Below are 20,079 nucleotides of genomic sequence, written 5' to 3'. Positions count from 1 at the left end.
GGGTCAAGAAGTTAAATACAGAGGAGATGCCAGGATCTATGGATGAGTGGTGGGGTCTGACACGGTTCAGCTCCTGGTTGCGACATTTTCTCCCAGCAGCTGCAGCATGAAGCCACCTGCTGTTAAGAGCCTGGCTCTGTGTTAGATCTGCTTTGCACACCTGCATCTAAGGCTGCCTCCAGTCCGATTTTACTTCAGACCCATCCGCCGAAGGGCCAAGACACAAGGCGGTGGGTGCCCTTTCTGCCCCCCAGGGGGGCTTCCTGGGCAGAGGTAGTGGGATGCTGCTGGTCAGGTCACACACATCCACCGAGCCACCTTTTCAAGGGGGCTGCCAGCCTTGCCTGCTGTCAGAATTACAGCGCTCCCCTGACCCGCTGTGGGACACGACAGCACTTCAGGTGGCAGGACTTCAGTGGGGAGCAGCTGCAGCTGTTGCCTCTGTCTCACTTGGTCTCCCTCAACAAGAGGTTACTGCTCCAGAAACAGCTGGACCTCCCAAACCAGCCAGTTCTGACCTGGGTCCTGAAACCCACCACCTCTGACACAAAACTGCCAAACCCTCAAAAAAAATAAATAAATACAATTTTAAAAATCCATCCGACAAAGCAAAAAAGTGACATCCTTGCTCTGCTGCTGGCTGCTTGGCAAAGAAAGCCCAATGCCCCATCGCTTCGGTGTGCTGGAATTTCTGCTACACCTGTACTCGCCCCCTGGGACCCCACCAGCCCTGGCTGACCCTCACCTGCACACAGCCCGATTCCCCTCAAGCTGATGAGCTTTGCCTGCCAGTCTCACCGGCGTGAGAATTCGGGGTTACTTCCTCCACCTGGCTGCCAGTTTTCCCTACCCTTGTAGCCACTGCCCCATCTGCAGGTGCCCATCTACTCTGATTTTTTTTTTCCCCAGACGTAGTTCAAGCTACCCAGGACAGATGCTGACAGCTGGACAGCGTGACCGCGTGAGCCTCGTTCCTTAGGAATTTGGGTTTAGAACAATACAAGCGGTGAATGCAGAACAAAATGCTCTGGGGAGGATTTTTGGAGGTGGGTAGTGCCTGGTCTCTAAACCCCAGGGGTGCTTTGGGGAACCGTAGCACGCTTGCTATGGATTTGATCCTGCCGCAGTACTAAGCACCTTCAGGAAGGCAGGATCGGGTTGGTGTGGATGGGCTGACTGCTGTGAGATATGTATAAACTTCTATGGCATAACCTGAGCTTTTCCTTCAGCCTGTCTGTCAGGCTGCCCTGTGCCGTGGGGCAGAGGACCCCTTCCCAGCCAGCCCTCCGTCTCTGTCTCTCACTCTGCTGAGCAGCAGCAGCTGGGGCTGGACCTCCACAGTACCATAGCTTTGCAAGGATGCTGAATCACTGCACAGGAATGACAGTTTTTCTGGGAAAAGGAGCCCAAACCATGTCATTTCCCCATCCCTCTGAACTTTTGCAAGGTCTATGGTTTTTCAGAAAGACCCAGCTTTATCAGCAATTGGGTGGCTGTGGCTAAGGCACGAGATACTACACAAAACTCACGGCGAGCTGGCATTGCTGATCAACAGGAGCTGGAGCGAGGTGGGTTGCAGTTGCTCTCTGCCCTGCAAGGGCAGCTAGTCAAGGCTCTCCCCGTGTTACCTCTCCTGGCAATGGTTTGTTTGATTTTTTAAAACCAAGGAAAACAGGAGTGTGGAGCTGCACAAGCACGGACTGCGACATGGCACCGTGTTGCTGCTGTCTTTTATGGCAGTGGACCCTCCCCTCTGATGGGGGATACAGGCTTCGGGTCCCCACAACAGCTAGCAGGGAAAATCTGCTTTATGAAAACCTTGCTTGCAGGTTCCTGCTCCTCAAAAGCAGTCGGGAATGTTTTTAAAAGCAGAAGTCCCCTCTATGAGTGTGACACAGGCACTGGAAGCAGTGAGGGCTTGGTGAGCTTGGAGCCAAGAGCCTGGGGCTGAGAGCTGCCGGCACGTGAGCTCGCGGTGGCTCCTGGCTGCCGCAGGTGAGCACCCACCAGTTCCACATGGATTTTGTTGGCCTTGGCTCACACTGCTTCAGGCTCCGGGGACTTTTGCCCTTTCCCTAAAGCGGCCATGCCTTTGAGATTCGGCCACAGACCTGCAGGCAGGTGAGGGATGCACTCTGCAGAAACAAGCAGAACATTTAATTTTGGTGACCAACGCCTCATCTGAGCTCCTTAAGGCCAAGTAAGCCGTCAGGGTACAGTACTCAGAGGCTGCACGACTTTTTTCTTTCATCTACCAAGAAGACAACAGGAAAGAGAGGGAATTCCCCTCCCAAGTAAATCATCTGTCCACGCAGTGGTTTTTTGGTTGTTTTTCCTAGGAGAGGTGTTACTGAAAAGCCCTGATGCCTCTCCCTTGGAAGTACAAAGGCACAGATGGAGAGCCAGGGCAGTATTTAGCAGAAGCAAGGCTGTGATGCCAATACCCGGCAAAGCAACGGCGAGAGGGGCTGGGTGCCTGGGTGGGAGAGCCATCCACCGCCCGCTGCTGCTCTCGACCTGCGTTGCCTTTCCAGGGGTCTTTTTCTTTGCCAGGCCAGGCAAAACCCCACTGCGTACCCAAACAGGGCAAGGCTGGAGGGTGAGAGAGCGACCAGCAGCTGCAGCACCATGGCGGGGTCCCCCAGCCCCAGACGCCCCCGCAGCGGTGCCAGCTGTGGTGCCAGCTCTCACCTGCTTCTGTCTGGGGATTTGCTGCTCCCCTGTCCCGCTCTCGTAACATCTGGGCATGCGGAGTTAGGTGTCCTCCTTGAAAATCCCACGTTTCTGTAAGACAGCACAAGTTGCTGCTTTCCCAGAGCAAACCTTCTGTTCGCGTTAGTGAAAGAAGTCATTGCTTAAGCCAGCCAGTTTTGTTGGGGGGGGTTATTCATTACTACAACTTAAAATTTTCCAGCTACGTGACTTTATTTCTTTGCATTGTAATGTGCTGCTTCAAGAGTCCAAGCTCTCCTGCACGTCCTGCTCGGATAGGATAAACTCAGAAATATCCAAGTGCTTTACTATATCTGGGTGACAAGGAAATTTCTAATCTAATTCCAGGTAAAAGTGAAATTTCTAATATAATTTCTATGTGTGACATTAAGGAGTACTGTATGGAACAACGGTGAATCCTGCTGGAAACCCTGCCCCGGGGGAGGGCAGCGATGGCAGCCTGTTGGCCGCAGCAGAGGGGCAGCCTGGCCAGTGCTGGGGGTCCCTGCACTGAGCATCTCCGGCACAGACGGCGCCGAGGGCAACCTGCTTGTCCTCGGTGGCTCCTGCCGAGCATCCTCTGTCTTCACAGCTCCTTAGGAGACAAGCTATTCCTAAGCACTGTTCCATGTGGCTATAGTAGACTTATAAATCCCCTATAGAGCACTTTAATATACTGTATAATTTAATCTATTTCTATATAGCATATATAAAAGCTTGCCTTTATGAAACACAGTGAAAACCAGTAAGAGGTAGCAAGGTGAATCTCTAAGTGTAGTTTTCCTGCCTGGAAACTCAGAGCCCGTGACAAGTCCTCGCTGCTCCTTGTGTTCCTCACCTGTAACACCCTCCCTCCCTGCAGCAGGATCTCACTGCTGGAAGCCTACAGATGAAGTCACAGCCCTAAAAAGTATCCTGAGGCAATACTCTTTGATCCACTAAGAACTATATTGTTCGTCTTCATTTGCTTGCTAAATTACCTTTGTTTAATCAAGAGGCTCCTCATGGTGCTTTACATGGTGTCTTAAGGCTGATGAATTGCAGGTATCATTTGTTCCTGTTTCTAATGAAATCACTCTCTCAGCCTGCTGGTTTAGTAATTAAATATATAATGTTATTGAACCTACCTTATTTTTGGGATGCTGTTTCCCATCCTTCCACTGGACCTCTGCACCGCTGGGTAGCCAATTTTGGCGTGGTTTTCCTTCTGGCTGAATCGTTGTCTGCACCGGCTGTGTTACAGAATGCAGCTCAGGGACCAAAGAGGCTCGTTGTCTCTCGCACACTGTAAGCGTATGCAGCACCCAGATATTGTGCATCTCAAAAAAAACCCCAACCCCAAAGCCTGCCCCTTAGACAAGCACTGACAAGTGGGGGTGGGAGAGGAAGAGGGGAGGAATGGATGAGTAACGTGGCTTCCTGAGGCGCCAGGGCTGGCAAGGATGTGCGGGTGCTGGTGGCCTCCACAAAGTGGCTAGTGGGCTGCAGCGTGGACTGCCTCTAAGATCCCTTGATGGAAATATCAACTCAGGGTGTTAGCAGCAAGAGGAAACCACACGCCTGGCTATCACGCTCTTCTGAGAAATGGTGTGACATACTCAGAGGTAAAACTCAAACGTTTCAAACCATGACAAAGCCTTTCCTACTGAAGCTTTCCATGCAATCTGGTTTTGCTTCCTTCTCTCCTTTTTTGCCTTTTTTGTTTATCCCTTTTTCTTCTTTGTGAGCTACAAGGAAGAAGAAAAATAGAAGAACCAGAAATGCAATTTGCAGGGCTGATAGTTCAGGGAGTAAGTATGTTTTGATTCACACATTGTCATTACAGTACATTGCTGGAAAAGAAGGAAAAAAATAAAAGTCTCTATAAGATTTCAGGTGTCTGCAACAATTTCAGCAAAACACAGAGGTAAGAAGCGCCGGGTGGGTAACCAGACAGTTTCACAACGTGCTGCCTCCCGCTCCCATATGCTCTGGCAGACAGATGTACACCTCGCAAGTGGTGGGTCCCAGCTAAGCAGCCCCACTCCAACACTTCTCTTTGGCACTCTGCTAGGCAATCCCGCACCAGATTTCAGTGCCAGCAGTTGTAGTTTGCAGTCCTTCACTGCAGCCTGCGGCAGTGGAGGGAAGGAGCCCCCTTTGGGAACAGATCAAGCATCTCCAAGTCAAACGCGACCAAGGATAAACAGCTGCAGACACGTGCAAACTGCACTTGTGCCATCTGATCTAAAACTTGTGCACAAACGGGATGCTTTGCCTGTAGCCCTGCCCAAATGAGCATCACCTGGTCCTGCAGCATCCCTTGGCTGCTGGTTGCTGCTCCTGCCACAGCCCACCCCGATGCAGCCACACAGGCTGAAGCGTACATCATCGGTGCAGCTGCTGTCTTTATGCCAGTGTACTGCAGCTCTCCAAATCCAGCCAAAATGTATAGGGCTTTGCCATACACAGAAATATTGATGAACACGCCATGAAGTGTCAGGCCTGTTCGATTGTATTTCATAATCTGCTTCCCAGCAGTGGTACCCACTACTAGTACTGATAGACCTCTGAAAGCCACTACAGTTCTGCAGTGGATGAAACCATCTCCTTCTGTTTCATGTTCTCTTTGCAGGAGATGCCTTGAGAGGTGGCACTGACTGCTGCTGACAAGGTAGGCAGCTACCCAGCTGGCAGCCTAGGTCTGGATGGTTGAAACCCCAATGTTTTAGTCTGATGGTTGACAAAACAATGTTTTAGACATTTAGACATCTAAAACCATGTTTTAGACATAGACTCAGACAATTGCGCCTGAGTGGCTCCCACCAACAACCTTTTTCAGAAGTTCAGCTATGTGATTTATCAGTATCATTAGTTACTTGGGCTGTGTTGAAACGTTGCTATTTAGTGACTGTGCAATTAATGCTTGCATTGCTGGGAAACAGAGAGACTATTCTAGTGCAGCAGAAAAGACAGGAAGAATGTGACTCACCAGATTTTTCAAGCAGAACTGTCTTCTGCCAGATTTATACCCAGGTTTTCACTGGCTTTGGAAAGCGCCTGAAGCTCAGGCATGGTGTGCAGTTCTCAGAAATGAAGCTGCTGTGCAAGTGAAGCAGGAGAGCGTGGGATCGGACTGGCAAGCAAGGAGGAATCCTTGTAATCCTAAAAAAACCCAGAACACTGTGCAAAGATGAACAGATCAGGAACTGCCTGAATAGATGCATTTCAAGACGCACTCGCAAAACTGAAATAAGGAGCGAGGTTCATGAGCAGACCTCCCTTCCTGCCTGCCTTGTGTTGAAAGTAATGAATCACCTGCTGATGCTGGCTGGTCCCTGGAGGAAGGGGGGGTCAGAAAGAGATGCTGCAGCAGTTGGATGTGTATGCAGACACCCCCACATGAAGGCTGGGCTGGAGGTGCCTGCATGCCTGGGAGCCCTGTGGCATCAGGAGCCATCAGGGGAGAGGCTCCTGGAAGGAGCAGCCAGCATCCGTGGCTTGTAGCACCAGGTAGGGGATGCTGTAAAGAAAGTCACCACATTTCCCCACCTGCAATAGCCATCTCTATCCTCTGCCTGGGTGCTGCTGAGAGAGGAGGTTTGCTCTTTATTGGAAGGTGTTTGCAGTAACAGCACCCAGGTTTTCAGGTTTGTTTTGGGGTTTTTTTGTGGTTGGTGTTTTTTTGGGTTTTTTTTTTTTTTTTTGAAGATTAGAGTGATTCTGGCAGAAAACAAAATGGTTAAAACTGACAAGAAGAACTCCTATGAGCAGAAAAAGACATCAGCTGGGCTTGCTGTTCCTTTTTAAGTCAAGTGCAGTTCCTTTTGTGGTCACTAAGTGGTGAAGTTCAGCTACGAGGACTTCAACTGCGTCAGTAAGCTTAGGGAAAGTTCTGCTCATCTTTTGTTTCAAAATTGTGGCAGAGCTAAGGTGAGGGCACCAGCAAAGCCTGGAATGAATCTTTGCATAGGCCACTCGTGCCCTGCTAGGAGGCTTTGGTGCAAAAAGATGTAGTTTCAAGAAATCTTCAACACTTTTTTTCAGTTTGGGAAGTTCTGGGAGGCTGATAACAAGAAATTAAATATCTGCTTATGAATCTCCATTTCGAGGCTGGTAGTTTTCCCTCTGACTTGGTCCAGAGCCTGTCAGAGCTATTTACATTGCTTAATAGCTGTCAAATGGTCTAGCAAACCCCACAAGAATGGGTTTTCACTGATTTCTCATTTTGATGGGGCCAGAATGCCCTTCCAGAAACCTTGTAGGAAAATGCGACCATGAAAATAACTCAAAGAAAGGAAAATGAGATGTGCTACCTCAAAGGAAAAAGAGAGTAGTATGAAGCAATTGCCATTTGCAGAGTGATGGGAACAAATTATTGAACCTACTCAAAACCACATTGGAAATGTTTCTTTAGAGGAATAATGATACTTGAGATGTATCTATTTTCAGATAATTAATTACAGCTCGGGAAGAGAGAAGGCACTGTGTATGTGAAGCACGTCTGAGAAATTCTGTTGGCGCACTGTGCCTTGGGCCCGTCGGCTTGCCTCAACGTATTTGCATGATTCAAGGTTAATCTGCACAGCAATTCAACTCAAAGCAAAAACATTTTTCAATGCCATCATAGTCATGGGGAGTCGTAAGAACTTTCAGAACTGTCAGCCACCTAATCAGAAAGCAGAAACACGAAAGGCAAGTTCACCAGTACAAGTTTGATTAGCAAATGAGGTCTGGCTGGCTGGGGCTCCTGCTGCGCGGTGCGTGACCGACCCATGGGCTGGGGGTTTGCTTGGTTTCGGCTGTGCGATCCTAGCCAGCAGAAAGAAACACAGGTGTACTAGTGACAGAGCAAAAAAGGCACCAAAACAATGACTCAAACCAGCTGTGAGAGCTATTTTGATGTGGTGGCAGGTGAGAGTGGAGAAGAAGGGGTGCAGCTGTGGGGTGGCAGCGCTGGCTTTCCAAGGGACAGGGCTGGGGAAGGAGCATGGACACATGGAGATGGGGGAACCTCACCGGAGGAGAGGGGAGACCAAGGCTGTGTTTTATCCCTGTGGCAACATATGACCCAAGCCCTGGGTTGGGCGCTTGGCTTGCTCTGGTCTCTGTACCTGGAAATGGAGTTGCATTACAGCGGCAGCAGCACCTCCTGGGTCTGCACGGATTTGCACGTGGGGTGCAGACCCCTAACTGGGCCCTCTGGGTTACATTCTGGGGACATTTGTACTACTCATTGCAGCATGACTATTGACCGGAGTTCCTTTCCCTGAGCCCAGGGTGGCCTCTCCTTTTGTCCCCTGCAGATGCCGGGTGCTCAGCCAGCTTAGAAATCTGGGCTTGTATTTAGGCACTTGCAAAAGCTTAACCTTATGGGAAAGGCACCCGTGAAAAACCCAGCCTTGTAACCCGTTACCCCTGTCCGTCCAGCAGCCCGGCTGGGAAACCTTCGGTTTCTGGCTCTGACATTTGTTGTCATGTCTCCCGAAATTTCTATTATTCAGCTGGGTGCTGGAGGGGCAGGAGGTTTTTATGAGGTGCCTCTTACCGTACGTGCAGGCAGGGGGAATGTCCCTAGAGCAGGAGCGAAGCGTATAAAAAAGGGGAAGCCGCGCTCAATGGATCAGTCGCTCGCTTGTCTCGCTGTGCGCACAGCTAAGATGATGGTCGCTTGTCTGCTCCTCTTCAGCATCTGGACCAGTGCATCAGGTAAGTCCCTTGTTTGTCTGTAACAGCCTTAGGGACCTGGGTGGCCCTGCCAGCTGCTGGGCGCTGCTGGGTGCTGCTGGGCGCTGCTGGGTGCTGCGCTCCCCACCTCACACCCCCCCAGGGCAAGCCCAGCAGTGACAGGGGACTTGTGGCACCGCACTTGATAGTGAGGGGCTTCAGGCGTGTCACTGCCAGTTGCCTTGATGGCATCATCACCTTAATTTACCACCAGTGTATTTACACGCTGCAGACAGATGTATGGATTTACTACAGTTTGCGAATCATGAGCCAGGCAAACGTCCAAACAGTCCGAATGACCTGCGTGACTGAAGTTTGATTTAATCTGCTCTTGTGGCTGGGATTTGGGTCAGAGTATGGCACTGATTTGCTTAATCAGGACAGAATTATCTGTAGTGCTGGACATGGTGCTTAGAGGTACTCAGGGCACTAAAAGCATGGGGGTGTTACGTTGGGTTTTGTAATTAAGGAACATGTAGAAAAGCCTGAATTTGTTCCAAATTAGCTTCTGCGGGCTTGCTTTGTGTTCTGCTTATGGCACTACCGAGCTCTGAAAAGCAAAATGACTGGCACAGCTTCATGGCTGGCTTCTTGGTGACCAGCCTGGCCGTGGCCATGGCTGTGGCGGGGGCAGCACCCCAGAGCGCTCTGTCGGGTGGGCTAGCCGAGTGTCCCTGGGCACTGCAGACAGCCTCATGCCTCTTTAAAGCCTGCAAAGAGATTTCCCTTGCTTGTAAATTGAATCATGTTTTCAGTGTGTAACTGTCCCTGCTGGTATTTCCCTTCTGCCAAAGTACAAAAATAAACTTTGAAAATTGCTATTGTGAGAGGACTGTGCAGCCGCGCCGTCACACCTGGGAGCATCCACTTTGCCTGCCTGTTCCCTTAATAGTTTTTCCACACGTGTCTGCGAATTGGAAGAGGAGACTGATTGTGATTGGTTTTTTTCTTTCCCCCAGAGACCTTTAATATCATGGCATCTGCGCTATGAAATTTTCTGTCTGTGAGCCTTCAGAAGGGTCTCAGCTGCTTCCCAGCTGCATGGCCTCAAGCCTGAGCTGGCAGAGCAGCTGTGGTTTGCTTCTGGTCCTCCCTACTCTGCTTTTTCCTTCTGGTTTTCTGTTCTGTTGTCAGCCTCTGATAACCGTGGGCACAAAACGTGTAGTGATACAAGTAATAATTTTTATCAGCTTTACTGGTTCGCTTCTCCCTGTGCTGCAGGAGGGCTCAGAGAGCGGTAATACACCGATCGGCGTGGGGGTGATGGCACGGCTGAATATTTAGGGAACCTCTCCATAGGTGCCCCTGTGAGATAAGTCTTAGCAGACAGAAATCACCTGCTGCAGACACCAGAGCCACCTGTCTCGGCAGCTCGCTCTGCAGCACAGGTATCAAGCTGGTGAGATTCTTTGCGTGAGAGGTGTCAGGGCCAGCAAAACTCTCTTTCAAGCTGTGTTTTAATTTTTTCCCTGGATGGAAGAGCAGAGAGACCCTCCAGAGCTGTTCTGCTCAGGAGCGAGGGCGAGGGGTTGCGGGGGGTTCTGCTGTGGGTGGGCTGCAGAAGGGTGGTGAGAAACGCTGAGTACAACAACTGCTTCTCCCCCAGGCTCCGTGCAGGTGATGCACAAAAAGGTCCAGGCGGTCCAGGCAGGTGGAAACGTTACTTTTGCATGCCGGTCGGTCACAGAAGAAGATGTGCTACAGGTGACCTGGCAGAAGGAGGTGGATGGGGCTGAAGACAACATAGCAACTTACAGTACCATGAACGGCCAAAAGATAGCAAAGGGCTATGTTGGCCACGTGAGCTTTGCCCGCAGTGAGCTACAAACCTCGGCCATCTCTCTTCATGGAGTCACCCTCCAAGATGAAGGATGCTACAAGTGCATCTTCAACATGTTCCCCTCAGGGCCTGCTACCGGCAGGATGTGTCTCAAGGTTTATGGTAAGGCATCATGACTGCGTATGGGCTGTCGTCTGGGGACCAAGTCATTTTCCCTGCAAAAATCCTTCCCTGACCACTGGTCATTGCTAAATTGCTGCGGGAAAAGTGGTTCCGTTTCCTTTCTGGCTCTCCCTCCCCCTCTGCTTTGACCTCTGATGGGAAACCAGCGTTCAACAGCTCTTTCATTTTCTTCTTCTTCTTCAAGTCAGCAGTGAGATCCCAAAGCTGCTGCGTAACTCACGACTTCCTCCAAGTTTCCCTGGCCACGTGCTGTGCTGCCAGCCGGCCACCATGGCCCCTGCACCCCTCTGCTGCCTTCCGCTGCTGCTCCCCCCTCCCAGGCCTGGAAATCAGGCACTTTTCTTCTTACTCTGCCTTCAGTCTTAAGAAAAATCTAAAGTATTCCAAAGGCAGAGAGGCATATGCGTGACCAGAGTATCCAGTATCAAAATGAGCTAGAGTAAAAATGACGGTAGCTGGGCTGGGCTCAGAAAAGAGATGAAAAAACCAGAAAGTTGAAACAGGGCGCAGCTTGTGGCTTTGCCACGTGAATACCTGGGGCACGTCGGTCTCACTTCAAGAAGTGAGTTAAAGCAAATCATGAGTCAAGACGGTAATACCTGACACCCCCACGTGAAATCATCAAACGGCAAGTATAGGCCGAAAGAGAGAAACAGATGACCTCAAAAGGAACCAGACAGAAAAGCTACTTGTCTTTTGAGGAAGGGTCTTGTTTTCTGCCTGTGAGAAAGTTATACGTGCCCCGAGGACACCTGGCTCGCGACTTTCTCATCGGTGACTCTGCTGTGGGGACACTGGCCAAAGATCAGGTCCCACGTGGGAAATATCGGTGCCTGGGACCTGCCACTGGTGGTATGACCCCTGCGGGGTTTTTTATTTATCCCTAGCACCTTCTGCTGGCAAAGACACAGACACAGATTTCCACACGTATATCCACGTGCCAGGAGTACTCTGCGTGGAAAAAAAGATGAGGGAATGATGACTTGGCAACAGGGGAAAGGGGAGGGGGGCTGATGGGCAACGTGAGGGAAAACCAATCCTGGAACAAAAGTTGTTTTTCCTCTTTCTTGGGAAAGCTCCTAGAGCAGAAAAGAGAAATTAGGAGAAATTCACTCAATATTTCAGATGCGAAGAGGAAGGTGTTCCTAAAGAGACCCAGCCCTGAGTCATTCAGTGGGTAAACACTGGAAAATACGGAAATGCCTTGCAGAGGGATCCCATTCTTGTTTATCATATAAATCTAAACACAAACTTAGATTTGCTTGGTTGTTGTTTTTTTTAATTGGAGTGGGAGAAATATTTCCCAAATCCTCCAGCCTTGTGGCTATGATTCATCCTTCAGCAGAGCACTTCAACAGAAAACCTTCTCAGATGGAAACACATGAACTGAGAAGATTTTCACTTCTCGTCAGCCCACTGCTGCTGCCAGGGGCTGGCTCAGGGGGGTCGTTGTGGTCTCCCCAAAACGTGCTTTATCGAACATGTCCTGGAGGGTCACCATGAATAGCTAAGCGTTCGGCACTGTGCCAGAAGATTTTGGTTCACATATGGTGTATTTTATCAGAGCTAATTTATTGTGGTGCTACTTAAAAGCTGCAGTCTACTCCCTTATTCCCCCACTCATAGCAATGGGAACCACTTGTGTGAACAAGCGCAGAGGACCCCCCAGGATGGTGTGTGAAGCCAGCAGGAATCTCCCAAGACTCAGGGATTCAGGGCAAGGTGAGCAAGCCGGAGTCACCAGATGAAAATGAAAGGCTGCCACATCTCTGCCCTCACAAGGGGACTGCCAGGGAGTTTACAGGCTGGTAACTGCCGGATTACCCCAGCCGTCACAAGGGGGGCTCTTCCAGGATGGGCACCGTCACGCCATGGTGAGGGGAAGTGAAGCCCTGTAAGAACTGGATCCAACACTGTGATGAAAGAGACGGGTATGACTGCAGGAATCTCAGACCTGCCTGGCTGAAAGCAGCAAACTCAAGAAGCAGCAGAAATTTCCTACCCTGTAGCAAAACCCATTTTGAAACAGAATAGCTTCAAGCGTGCTTGGCGGGTCTCTTTTGAACAGCCTGCTCCCCTTCCCCCTCTGTTTTGCTTTGGAAACGTTTTGCTGACCTTCATTGCCAAAGAGGACGAGAATGAAACCCAGGAAGGGGCTTGAGTGAGCACGTACGGAGGCAGGGGGATGCGCCTCTTGAGAATGGGCAAGATTTGCTGGGTCACAAAATTCCCCAGGGATTTGCTGGGCTGTCTTCAGAGACCTTCTGCCTTCACTGTAGACAGCTCCATTCACCTGGAAGTCTCGAGCACAGCGGAGAAATGCCATCATTGTTTCTCAGACAGGGAAACCTAGGCACGGCATTGCTGGTTAACAGCCATACGGTTGCAAAAGGCTTTCTGCCATCACAAGCCACACTGTAATTCCTGAAATTTTTTATCCATGTCTCTGAGACGACTGTCAAGCTTTTAAACATAAAAAGCTCATCGTGACCTGAAAACCCCCCTTTGATTACAGAAGGCCGTTAGAGATAATTAAAGCTGACGTACTTCACTAGGAAGTCCCTTTTTTGATTACTTGGGAACAATGCTTGGGAACAGCTCGAATTTGGGAACGTTTGCAGCACTGCTCTGCAAGAGCTACTAAAGCAAGTACTTGTGCACAGTATCTCTTGTGGGTACTTTTTCACTGGGAACAAATATTTTGATGAAAGGAGGAGCAGCAGCTAATTTCAATGTATGCATCAGGTATCAACGGTGGGCACACACTAACGAACAGTGTAGCAGGACTTCACTGCAAGAGCAAGCGCTTACAGGTTTTGACTGTGCCATCTGTTATAGACATTTGCTAAGGGGAAGCTCATCCCTGCAGGATTTTTTTCACAAAAATCATTCCTTGGTGTCCAACGTGAGAAGAGAGAGAACTGCTTAGTCAGAAGAAGAGCAGATGAGGAGCGCATGTGTTCCTGCCAAGGCACTGAGCAATTTTGCTCATCCCCTCTGGAAACATCTGTGATAGCTTTCCTTTACTGCTTTTGAATGTTGCAATCTAATATCTGAAGTTAATGCTGTAGGTGGAGATGTTATTTTTATGCATCCCGTGAGCAAAAGAAGAAGTTCATATATCAATCAAAACATAAACTGTTCGTGACACTTGTATTTTCATACATGGGAGATTTTGAGAAGTTCCAGCTGAAATCCCCCTACACACTTTTCTTGTTGCTCTCAGAGCAACACTAGTGGGTTTCGTCAGTTCTGTGGGGTTTGAATTTCTGTCTACAGGTGATGCACAAAATGAGAAATACCCACTTTTTTTTTTTTTTTTAGGCAGGCACAACCATAGTAAATAAATGAGGTCTAGCCATTTAAAAAAAAAAACCAAACCAAAACACACACACATGCACACAGGAAGATGGTATACAATGTTTTCCTTCCACCCTCTGGCAGTTATGGCTTGGAGGATCCAGACAACCTCATGAGATGCATCTAGAATTGTATCAGGAGGTTGTAGGCACCATTATGCATCTGGCACAAGCCTTTTCCCCGTTTCACAGGATCATTTGGTGTCTGCTACATCTCGTTCATATGCATATCTTTGTTTACCTCCCAAAAGGAAAAAGAATCATTTTTTCTTAAGAAGAATAAACAGATATTTTTGGTTTTTTAAAGGTAAGATCACTAAATGACAGTGATATGTTTGGTAGCGTTGAGACAAAAATTAATTTCTGCATAAATATTGCACTGATCGTTGTTATTTTTGCTATGTAAATAGAAAAATACACACGGAATACTACTAAATATAGCAAGAATACTTTTTTAATCAGAGGGCATTTGTATTAACTCAGAGTTGAATTAAACTAGAATTGCTACCGCACTGAAGTGGTTAAAAATGTAATATTCTCAGAAATGAGGACCTAGAAGTAGAGTGTGGTTTGGACCCCTGCGCCGCCAGCACATGCAGTGAGGCAGAAGGCAGGCTGCAGAGCTGCCACACGGAAACCTGTGGACCGCACTCCCACACGGAGCTATGCGCCTGTGTAGATCTTAGCCTGAGCAAACGGAGGCTGTTAGACCGGCTTTGAGCAGGGGCTTGGACCAGGTGACCTCCAGAGGTCCTTCCTGACCTGAATTATGGTACGATGTTACGGCCCAGGAATAAACAGGTGATTTTCCACAGGGGATAGATGTGTCCTTACGCCTTCAGATCTCCTCTGTAGTTCTACCCAGGTTGAAAGCAGCCTCCTGCACTCCTCCCCTCCCTGTATTCCTTGCAAATACGGTTTTTATCAGCAGGAATCAACAAGCAAGGCTTCACGTGAGTGAGTAAGCGTGAATGGTGCCTGTAGTTCATCGTTCTTGCTGACTAAGACTAGGCGTGACAGCATCCGTAAATCTCTAGGGTGAGAGAGAGTTCAGAAGAAATGACCTTTACTGAAGGTTTTGAGGGATACCATGATGCCCCCAAAACACAACACCAGAGGGAAGAAAGTTGAACAAGCACAAAACCTCCACAGGTGAAATCTTGTGGCATAACCACATACAAATTCACTGTTACTGTGTTGCATAAATAGATGCATTAAGTCCTTTGGTCCACAAGTCAAAGAGCAATCAAGCTAATGCTGCAGAGGCATTTAAAGGAAAAGAACAAAAATTTTGGCTCACTGAAGCAGTTCAGCCCTTTCAGAGGGAGGACAACATGTGGTTTCACGGTTTCAGTACCTGTTGCTTTTTACTTGCCCATAGTCACCACTTCTCAACACCGCTGCCATTAATAACAGAATTGAAATATGGATGCTTCTACCCTCTTACCCTTTGTTTTTGCTAAGCTCTTCATTTCCAGACCACTGCCTGAACACTTCCATGTTTATTTGTCACTGCCAGGGCTTTGGGGGAGGGGGAGGCAAGATTAGATATCAAGGTTGTCCTCTGAGATAATGGCAAACGCTCTTTGCTCAAACATGAGCAGAAAGTAACAGATTTTGTCAATTTGTGTTTTACAGTCATCTCAGACCCCAAAGTGGAGGCGAAGCTTATATCCAGTCCAGACAAAGCTGAGGGCTCTGAGAAAGTGGTGAGGATGAGCTGCTCAGCAACAGGGAAACCAGCTCCAAAAATCACCTGGCGCCTTCCCAGCATCCTGCAGCAGAAACCAAGGGAATACCACGTCAGGCTCAGCAACCAGACCGTGACTGTCATCAGCAATTTCACTCATGCCCACTCCAAAATCCTCCAGGAGTACCCCATCGCCTGCATGATCCAACACCCTGGTTTAAACGTGACCCTGGTCCTGCCCACGGAGAGCCTGATGCAGGGTCAGTATGTAGCTCTGCTCCTGCCCTGGAGTGGGGAGGAGACAATGAAACACCTCCTGGGGTAGATCAGGAAACCCCTCAGAGGGTTGGGAGCAGGTGGGGAAGGCACCTGGAAGAGCAAAGAGCAGCCGAGGCTGGGCTTGGGAGAGATGGAGGAGGTGCTGGGGAGCATCCAAGACACCCTGGGATATGGCACACAATGCCTTACCGCTCATCGGGTCTCCCACACACCACCATGTGCCCCAGCCTCCCTGCCTCTGCCAAGGACTCGCAGGGTGTCTGTGTCACACAGCCTGACACACCCCAAGACGCGCCGGCTTTGGGTGTCCCAGAGGAGCTGGGTGCCACATGCCTACCTGTGGAATCAGGCCCCAAGCACAGGTCTGCTGGCGGTGCCACTGGTGGCCATGCTGGTATGGGCTCCCAGTAGCCCCTCTCCACCCTGTCTCACCCCAGTGACTGGCGAAGGGATGTCTGGAATGGGTTGGGGATTGGTGTATTTTCTTTGTGCACAAACTGAGTACCCGTTGCTTTGCCCACAGGTCCGGACACCAGTGTGGCACTGGCCGTTGCCATTGTGGTGGGGCTGTTGGTCTCCCTGACTTCCCTCTTCATTCTCAGCTGCCTCCTCCACCGCTGCTTCAAGCACCTGTGTGACCCGGAGAGAAACCCAGACCAGCCGTGCTGGGTAGGTCTGCCTCTCCCTGGGGTGCTGCAGGGCTCGCCCCCACCGGTCACGGGGCTCGACACTGGGACCCGGCTCTGCCCTGCCACCCCAGGGCTGGCTGCAGGCTACCCAGCGCGGGCTGCGGCGGGGCTGGAGAAGGACGAAGGGATTAGCCCCCAGCCAGATGGCTGGGAAGGAGAAACCTGAACATAATTAGCCAGGTTCATAGGCGCCCAACATTGACGACAGCTAGAAAACGTTCACTTTCTCAATGGCAAGGCACGCTGCGGGAGAAGCGTTGCTCTGTTCCTATATTTATGCACAAAATAGCTGTGCAAGAAGTGGCCATGCCCTTGCACTGTTCTTCTGCAGCTTCCTAAAATAACTTCCCCCTGGCATGGCCAGCGCAGCTTGTGGAGGAAGCAGCTACAAGGACGCGTCTCAACCAAAAGGGGTTTTAGAGGAAGAGCGTGCCTCTGGAGGAAAGCCCAGGGTGCCGTGCTGTGCCAGGGGCTGAGATGCTGCTGGCGGTTCGCCGAGGGCATCCTGATGCAGGGGGTGCAGGACGCAAGCTCAGGGAGAGGGCAAACCCAGTGAGGTGGCATTGTTTCAGGAAAATCACAGCCCAGCGCTGAAGGCACCTCAGCCTTCTCGCAAGATACACCTAGAGCATGCACCCTGACTTTTGATGAGTGTTTTGGAGAAAAAGAAGCAGGGGGAGGAAACGCGATACACGTCTCCCCTGGGCGCCATGCCTCTAGGTCCAAGCTGGAGCCTGCTGGGGGGTTTGCAAAGTGAAAACTTTAGTCACCCCTCACACAGAAAGATGCAAGGACCCATTTGCTAACATGGATAGCCCGGATCTTCACCCCTGCACTTCAAACATCCACATATTTTGAAGAAGGAAAAAAAAATCAACAACCTCTCTCCTGTTAGGTCCTTCCTGCCTGTACCAAGGCCAAGAAGTGTGGGCAGTACAGAGCTGCGGGCGGGCAGGCTCCCGCGGTGCCCCCCGGCCCCAGGACACCACTGAACACCTGAGCAGCTGCCCGCCTTTCACGTGTGAGAGAAAAACTCCTTGCAACAGCACCTCGGGCTTCCAAGCAAACCTGCTGTGACCTACTCGAAGATATATATGGAAAAGGACAATTTATATATAAAATATCTATTTATTTATTTATTTACACTATATTATTGCTTTTTATAGAAAAAAGCTGTATTTATTTGATACTCAAGCTGGCTGCATAATGAAACCCCTGTTTTGTGTTTTCTGGGGTTTTGAACATTATATTTATTCCTTTCTGGTATTTTAATGTTGCAAATTCAAAACTGGGTGAGGGACTGTCTGAAACAGGGCAGTGTTTTGTTGGGGTGCTGGGCTGGGAGTTGTGGCTGACGGTGCCACAAGGGAGCCCTGCCAAGGAGCTGGGGTGCAGGAAACCCATGGAGCAGCCTAGCACCCTGCTCTGAGCTCCAGGTGTCAAACCTGTGCCCCAAAGGCCACGAGAGATCAGGCCAAGACCGCAGCCAGCCTGAACTTGTAACCCAGATGCCAGGAGCAACAGGCTTCAAGCCAGGAGTCATCAGGCATGAGGAAGTTGCTAACTCCAGCTTCCATCAGCTTTTCCTAGAAAGTAACACAAAAGCCAAGAGTAGGTACATGTTTCCTTCTCCCCTCTTCTACTGCAGTTTCCACAGCCTCCTTCTTAATTTCCCTGATCCATCACAGCTGCCTTGTGTCTCCAGGAATCCCACCTGCCTGCAGGAGGCAGTGGGGAAATAAAAGGGCAGTTGGAGGGGCAGCAGGCTGTCTGCTGGGTTTTGTGTATGTTGTGGTTTAGTGGCAGGTGAGTGCAGTGGGAAACAGGAGGCTGGAAAGAATGAGGGAGGTGGACACTCTCTATGGGCAGATACACCTGACCACAGGGTAACAAGTGTTACCTATTGTTAAAATTCATTGCTGATAACCTGTCAGTTCTCCTGTAATGCCCTGAATCCTGACCTACACCTGTGAAATCTTTCCTTGTAGACCTAGGGAAGCAGAAATGAGCCCACCCAGCTGGTGTGGTCGTGTGGGTAGCAGGAGGACAGCCAGTGCAGGCTGTTTACTCTTCTCTTGCCTTCCTGGAGCAAGTGCATGTCATCTGTTTTTTCCTCACTCCTCTATTTCAAATGTGCATCCCAGATGAAGCAGGCTTCAGGTTGCATTCAAAAAGCCAAGTAACCTGAAATGAAAGCAAGTGGGAGAGCTGAGAATTAATAAAGCCAGTCCTTGTCATAAAAGGCTTTTTTAGGCTCCCTAATGCTTAGTAATAGCACAGCTGGTGAGTGCAGGGAAAGGGGAACTGGCTGCAACTGTCACAATAGGGAATTTTTCCCCTGAGCCCCATAATTATCAAAGAAGGAAACCACGTTTTCTTCAAGCTTTCCTGTCATTGCAGCTTGATTTCCCCCTCTTCTGTGAAGGAAGGGGCTGGGGGAGAAGTAGGTTTTCCCCTGGGACAGTGTGGGGCAGGATGCAGGCAGGGCTCAGCCCCTGGCACTCAGCATCAGCCCTTGCTGCTCAGAGGGGCCACACTTGTACTTCAGGGGGTTTTGGAGAGGGGTGGTTCTTTCTGAGTTTCAAAAATGCTTTCCACTACTGTTTAAACTGATGGCTCTTTTTATATGTATAAAAAAACAAAAAAAAACCCAACAAAAAAAACCACCAAAAAAACCACCAAACAAAAAACAACAACAAAAAAAGAGAAATTAGCCTCTTGCAGAAACAGGGAGCCTGGGCATGGGTAATGAAAAGAACTTCCAGAGAGAAGAGAGAAAGGCACCAGTTGGCAAGAAACCTCTATCAATCCAGGAAGGTTGCAGAGCTTACCTATTATTATTTTCTACAAACTGATCACCGGGAGTGAGGGAAAGCACGGGTTGGAGTCAGGCAAGTATCCATTCACATGTGGGATTGTAATTTCTTTTACTGTTCAGCTGTATGTTGAAGTGTGACAAGCTCTCCAAGGTTTCTGCTTACGAGGACGTAGGGACTAGAGGCTGAGCGAAAGGGGAGGTGTGGCAGCTTACAAGCAAAATGCTGGGAGGACAGGAAAATGTTTTCCGATTGTCTTTGACAGATGGCAACGAGAACAGCAAATGACATCCGAAGGCAGAGCACCTGAAAGCAGCACATGTCTTTGCCTGCGTGTCATGCAAAGCCACCCACGACATGTGACGCCGTGAAACGCTCCACCATGGTGCTGCGGAGTTTGGCTTCATGTAGCTACGCACCGAGCGTAAGCTACAGAGTGTGTGTAACTCGCTGCCTGTTGGCTGGAGCGCAAAGAGTAAGAAATCCATAGAAAGCACCTTTCAGGGAACAAAAGAGCACGTGACTGAGGGGATCAGGAGTTTTTACTGTGGGTGAATAACACCCTAACTGCTGTTCAGGGTCTCTGGGTGTGTGTGATTGTCTTGTGCTTCTCTGCCCAGTTACCTCTGTGAACAATTTAGCAGCAACTCTTTGGAGGTTTTGTTTCCAAGGGCTTTATGCAGTTATTCAGTATCGATTTTAAAAACCAGTATCTAAGCTCTGAAGTGTAGCAAATTTTGACAAGGTCCTGAGAAATAAAACTAAAGCCAGAAAGCAATTAGGGCTGAATGGACTGTTCCCTTTTCCTGTTCCAGGATGAGTGATAACAAGCAGGGTAACTTTGTAAGTAAACGGAAGCGGAGGA

The 20,079-nt window shown here is 49.6% G+C and overlaps 1 protein-coding gene across 3 annotated transcripts; it reads left to right on the top strand.

Annotated features, from left to right (window-relative positions):
• The first annotated feature begins 6,889 nt into the window (after window positions 1–6,889).
• Window positions 6,890–19,127, top strand: LOC102059942 (OX-2 membrane glycoprotein-like). Of its 3 annotated transcripts, none has more exons than XM_055701886.1 (5): window positions 6,891–7,265; window positions 8,251–8,400; window positions 10,025–10,360; window positions 15,379–15,690; window positions 16,233–19,127. In XM_055701886.1, exons 1-5 carry the CDS (start codon window positions 7,256–7,258, stop codon window positions 16,562–16,564), a joined length of 1,140 nt encoding a protein of 379 aa, XP_055557861.1. In that variant the 5' UTR covers window positions 6,891–7,255; the 3' UTR covers window positions 16,565–19,127. The 3 variants fall into 3 exon arrangements, with proteins under 3 accessions (XP_005432843.4, XP_055557861.1, XP_027665054.2); XM_027809253.2 differs by having other exon boundaries at window positions 6,892–8,400; window positions 16,233–16,378; window positions 17,294–19,127; XM_005432786.4 differs by having other exon boundaries at window positions 6,890–8,400.
• Window positions 19,128–20,079: the final 952 nt, after the last annotated feature.

This window comes from Falco cherrug, chromosome 2, assembly GCF_023634085.1.
Source record: "Falco cherrug isolate bFalChe1 chromosome 2, bFalChe1.pri, whole genome shotgun sequence".
NCBI lineage: Eukaryota > Metazoa > Chordata > Aves > Falconiformes > Falconidae > Falco > Falco cherrug.
Note: the sequence above shows the minus strand (reverse complement) of the source record. Positions and strands in the feature narration are given on the sequence as shown.

Excerpts from the sequence above, each read along its gene's own strand:
- LOC102059942 (XM_005432786.4), top strand. The coding sequence starts at position 8,169 with ATGTCTCCCGAAATTTCTATTATTCAGCTGGGTGCTGGAGGGGCAGGA. Across the intron at positions 8,401-10,024 it reads CATCTGGACCAGTGCATCAG|GCTCCGTGCAGGTGATGCAC; the intron begins GTAAGTCCCTTG and ends CTTCTCCCCCAG. Across the intron at positions 15,691-16,232 it reads CACGGAGAGCCTGATGCAGG|GTCCGGACACCAGTGTGGCA; the intron begins GTCAGTATGTAG and ends CTTTGCCCACAG.